Here is a 5,402-nt window from a genome sequence, read left to right as displayed (position 1 = left end):
AACTATCATACAGTACAGTTATGGTGTCTGTGCAGTTTTTCGCGTTTCTTCTGTGTGCCTTCTATCTGACAAACCACACAATGGCTTCGGAGAGACGGTTGGAACAGCTAGCACTCGCACTCTTCAAAATGCAAGAGAATCAAAGAGTCTTGGAGACTACGATTAGCGACCAGGATAAACGTATTAAGAACCTGGAAGACAGTGTGGAAAAATGTATGAATGGAAGAAGCCATACTCCGGAGGAAGATAGAGACGCTTCCTCTAATTCAGACTTCGATCCGCCAAGATATAAACCAAACAACAGCGTCTTGTATGAAGAGATAGTGGATCAAGCTAAGCAACAGGTTTCAAAATCTGCAGATGCTGGACTTCAGAGACGTCTTTCTGGTAAGGACGTGTAAATATAAGACATCCTAGAAGTAACATTTTATAGATGCTCACATTTCCACCATTCGTAGTCATTTCTTTTAATTTTCTTGTCATTTCCTCCAACATCATTAGCAATTCAATATAATTAGATAGGAAAAAATTTCGGAAGATCTGTTTAAAAAATACATTTATCAGCGAACAACATTCTCAAAAGCAATTAATTCTTTCACATCAAACGTCCTTTTTTTAATAACATAAGCATAAACTGTCTTGTCTTTTTAAAGGAAAAATACATTTATCCCCTTTATAATGCCAAAGAAATAAAAATAAATAAAATTAAAAAGAATAAATCCTGACTTTTGCTAAATAGAACGTTAAATTGAATCAAAACCCTTCTGAAAGTAATGATTCAATTTGTATTTGGTACATGTAATTAACCCACCACTGCTGAAAGCTTAATCTCATGAAATCTGAGAAGAAAGACAAAAAATCTTTTCTACTGATTGCAACACTATTTTTGTTTCATGTAATTTTTGTTCTTCTTTCAAACAATTTTGTCTTATTTTAGATTTAACTAGTGGAAACAGTTTTGTTGAAAAAATAAATATTTCCCTTGAATTTGTTTGACTTTCAAATATGCCAATTTGCAAAGAGGGTGAAAGGAACCGGGGAAAATAAATACAACGTGAGCATAACTTATATCTGTTGTAACTATGTTTTGGCTTTTTTGTGTCATTCCAATTTACATTTTCCAATACATTGTAGGGACGAATGGATATGTTGCGTTTTTCGCGCGTATGACCCACCATGAGTACAAACCTGGCAGTCTCCACATCTATGTGTTTGATTCAGCAACAACAAATATTGGCGGCCATTACAACGTCTTCTAGGGCATGTTCACGGCTCCCCATCGTGGCACATACGTCTTTACCTGGACGATGTACTGTTCAACAAATGCTCATATTATGACACAGCTTATAGTTAACGGTAATCTTGTCGACGCCACTATGTGTGATACCAATGGAGCGGGATATTTCCGATCAGCAACCGGTCTGAGTGTTGTGGAAGCTAGTCAAGGCGATGTCATCTTCGTCCGTAATCACCCAACGACGACGCACGCTGGCGACATTATCAGTAACGAGAATCACATGTCAACATTCAGTGGCTGGTCTCTGTAAAAAAAAAATAATTATATTTTGTTCATTAGATTAAACATGCTATGCATACACCAGTATTTTCCTAATTCGAAAACTTGCCAATTATTTTGATTTACTTTATTACTTGTTTGGAAAAAACTGTTACGACAAAGGTATTCAGTAGGTCAATGTTAAACAAAAAACGAAGTAAATTTTGGTTGTTGATCTGCTCATAAACAATAGTTTGTTTGTTGTTTAACATCCCTCCCGAGAACTTGTCAATAATATGGAGACACCACCGTTTGCCTGTAGAGAGCTGCAAATTTTGACCTATGTTCGGCAATCAGGGCCAGTTAAGGAGCAAACACGCCACCTATGAAGGACCGATCTCCATGCCCCACAGTGGGATTCGAACATAAGGATTAACTCCTTACTCTGCGACTGTAGAGTAGACCTTCCCACCACTAGGCCACATGGGCGAGTATTTAATATATCGTTGAAGGTCCTTTTCTCTGTTGAAAATCTTAGTATCCTTTTTTAATGATATGTCACATTGAATCGCTTTGTTTTCTAATGATGGAATAATTTTTCTGTTACAGTTATGATAATGCAAAGCTGAGCAAAAACGGACCTCCAAAAAGCATCAGGTGCCACGGAGGAGTGAGCATCTCCTGCCGACCGGTCACACCCGCCGTGTGCTCCTTGTCGTGGTCGGGAAATAACAGAAAAAGATGTCGTCAATTCAGTGTATAAATAATGGACTAACAATAAGTTAGTAAGAAAAGCGTCGATCAGAATTTGACTCAGTGATAAATTGTATTTGCTGACATAGTCAATGTATTGACTATAGAACTACGAAATTATGACTTTAAACAAGATTGCTTACTTAGTATATTCTTCTTTCGTCAACTTGTTTGTCAATATAAGTAATTTACCTCGTTTTAGATATTTTTATATGTAGAGCATGCTCTTGCATATCGATTCAACTGAGATATATAAATTCCATATACAGGTGATGAAGGTATATTGCTGCATAAGTAAGGAAAGCTGACGATTGTAAAGTTAAAATCATCACGTTTATAACGGAGCTTGGTTGTTCGATTACCATTAACGTCTTTTTCAATTAAAATATCCAAATATGGAACAGATGTATCAGACTTTAAGGTATCTTTTATTTCAAGCTCACCGTGATATATCGTATCAACTTAAGAATGGAAATTACCATTGTTAATTGTCAATACGTCGTCGATATATCTGAATGTCGAGTTGAAGGCCACAGCTAGTGTTTTCGTCTTTTCAACATAATATCATGGACAAATTTTGCTTCATATGAATGCAAAAATATATGTCTACTAAAAACGGGGCGCAATTGGTACAAATAGGATTCTAATAGATTTTTGGAAGACCTGGTCTCCAAAAACCACATAGATATTGTCAATCAGAAACTCAACCATCTTTTTATGTCAACGTACATGTGTGTATAATCAGAGTGTTTTTTAACAAAATAATTTTGCAGATAACCAATGACAAGGTAAATAAATAAACGATTTCCATTTCATTGAAAAACAGTTGTCAGATATCAAAAAGCATGGGCTTAGATTTATTGCGGGGAATGGTTGTGTGTAAAGTTGAAAAGTTGTAGCTTTCAAGCTGTTGATTTTGGCAAAATCTTGTGATTTCAAATTGTTCATGACAAAAGATCTTTGTAATTTTCAAGTATCCACGTCTTATTTACAATACTTCTTGAATATATTGTTGCAGAGTACTCTTGAAGTTTTTCCTTCACTACTGTTAATATCTTAGTGAGGAGTAAAGAAGGAGGCTTGGTTGAACATTTACTGGAACTCACAATGTATCTTTGGTTGTAAGGATTTATGAAGTTTCAGAATCCAATATTTTTTTGGTAGTTCAAATTCATTTTGATTCTAAAAATATTCAAAACTGACATATGATTTTGAAGAAGTTCTTCCTTAGAAAGGGAACTATGAGTATAGGTTGGATTACCACTAGTAGAATTAAATCCAAGTTCTTCTAAAACACAATTTATACAATGAGCCTAACAAACAAAGACAATGCTGTCATCTGCTTTGTCAGCAGGGACCAATACTTACTGATCACGTAATCTATCTAATTCTTTTTTCACTTCTGGATTATTGAATATACAAGGATAGATGTTTTTCAAATTGCCCCTCAGTCTTTTAATACGAGATTTTAACATGGATTCGATACATTTAATCCATTCTGGCAAAATCTCAAGGGCTTCTTTTTCATATCTGACCCATCGTCTGCGTAATTTTCAACGAAATCCATAATATTTATGAAATTCCCACCCCAGTTGAAGGGTCAGGGTTCCCAATATTTAGGACCTTTTAAAATAAGTTATCTAAGGTCCTCATTATTTACTATACTTACTTCATCTGTAATAACGTGTCCAGCAGGACTATAGTTATACGAGGAAGAACATGAACACGATTGAGGACTACGTTATGTTTCAGATACTCAATATCCAGGCCATGACCATGTAATGTTTTTGTAATTGAAAAGTTTGGAAGCAATAATCGATGCATATTTGTAGGAAATGCAAATTGTCGTCTTTAACTTGAAATATGGTGGAATACAAGACTGGACCCTTTTGTGATTACGAATATTACTTATATTAATATTAACCGCATCAATGCCTTTTTTGGCATATTGAAGCTTAAGGAAAAGACGGATTGTTTTAGCTGCATTTTCTTTAGTAAAACATGGAAGTTTAAAAAGCCTATGATTTGTAATATCCATAATCACAGATCCGAGCATATACTCTGGTGTCGATGTATCAAAAAATGGGCTTTCTTTCACCTTTTCAAGAAGACAATTTAAAAGTTTCAAAGATACTGAGTAATGTTTGGTGCGAATATGATATAGAGTAACCTAATTATTGATTAAAGGTTTAATATTTACATTTCTACTTTTCTTTATGAAATCCATTAGAAATCCACGACGTTCTCTATAACACACGCGAAATCTTGTCACCGCGAGTTAGAATACACAGTAGGAACTATAAGCATTTTAAATACTCTAGAATATCAAAATGTACATTATTTTGACTGAATTTAATTCAAAAACTATTTACCTGCTAAATTAACATAAAAATAAAACAATTGTGCGTTTATAATTAATTTGTCACTTTTTCCCCTCGCAATGTTCGTTTGCGTTATTTAACTTTCAATTGCAACATCACAAACGTTAAAAACGGCTGTTACGTCTATAAAGCACACCAATTTTTCAGGGCGCTAAATTCATATTAAAGATTACCGAAATAAACAATTATGAAGAAGAAAAATTAGAGAATGTAAATACACTGTATAAGCATTGAATTCATATTTTGGGATTTGTCGGCACGGCCAGGTTTGTTATTGGACCGAAGATATCCCAGAACATGAAATCAATGCTTAATTGTAAGACCGATGCCCATGACTTATTGACTATGTTTACGTCTCTATGTAGGGTTAAAAAGTCCCATTACATTTACATTGTTACACCGTGGACTGCAAAGATTTCCAAAACTATCGACGTTGTCATTACATCCATAGGGAAAGGCTGTCCTTAGTTTTATAATCAAAAATTCTTTTAAGTAGCCCAACTCCAAACCTACTCAAGCAATAGTAGGCTACATGAAATATGGAAACAGTCGGAATCAACTACATAAACTCACTATTTTTTTCCTCTAAGGACTATGTTCTAATTGCAGGTGGATCCTTCTGGTCAGAATTGGATTTCATGCAGTTATGGCAACCTTTAGTAGCGATAACTTACAGAGTTTGATTTCTCTTTGCTGCGATTCATTCCACATAAAATTCAATGAAATCAAAGCCAAATGTTTTTGAAAAGGTATTTGAACAATATTGAACTAAA

General features: G+C 34.6%; 1 protein-coding gene across 1 annotated transcript; it reads left to right on the top strand.

The window, feature by feature from the left end:
• LOC134274955 (uncharacterized) lies at positions 1–1,597 on the top strand. The gene is made up of 2 exons (XM_062757196.1): positions 1–387; positions 1,135–1,597. The coding sequence occupies exons 1-2, from the start codon at positions 21–23 to the stop codon at positions 1,257–1,259; spliced, it is 492 nt and encodes a 163-aa protein (XP_062613180.1). The 5' UTR covers positions 1–20; the 3' UTR covers positions 1,260–1,597.
• The last annotated feature ends 3,805 nt before the right edge of the window (positions 1,598–5,402 follow it).

The sequence above is a fragment of the Saccostrea cucullata genome, unplaced genomic scaffold (assembly GCF_032062105.1).
Source record: "Saccostrea cucullata isolate Sc308-1 unplaced genomic scaffold, CSIRO_AGI_Scuc_v1 ctg147, whole genome shotgun sequence".
NCBI lineage: Eukaryota > Metazoa > Mollusca > Bivalvia > Ostreida > Ostreidae > Saccostrea > Saccostrea cuccullata.
Note: the sequence above shows the minus strand (reverse complement) of the source record. Positions and strands in the feature narration are given on the sequence as shown.

Bases quoted from the DNA above. Each gene is read 5' to 3' on its own strand.
- LOC134274955 (XM_062757196.1), top strand. From the start codon at position 21: ATGGTGTCTGTGCAGTTTTTCGCGTTTCTTCTGTGTGCCTTCTATCTG. The intron at 388-1,134 runs GTAAGGACGTGT...AATACATTGTAG, and splicing joins ACTTCAGAGACGTCTTTCTG to GGACGAATGGATATGTTGCG.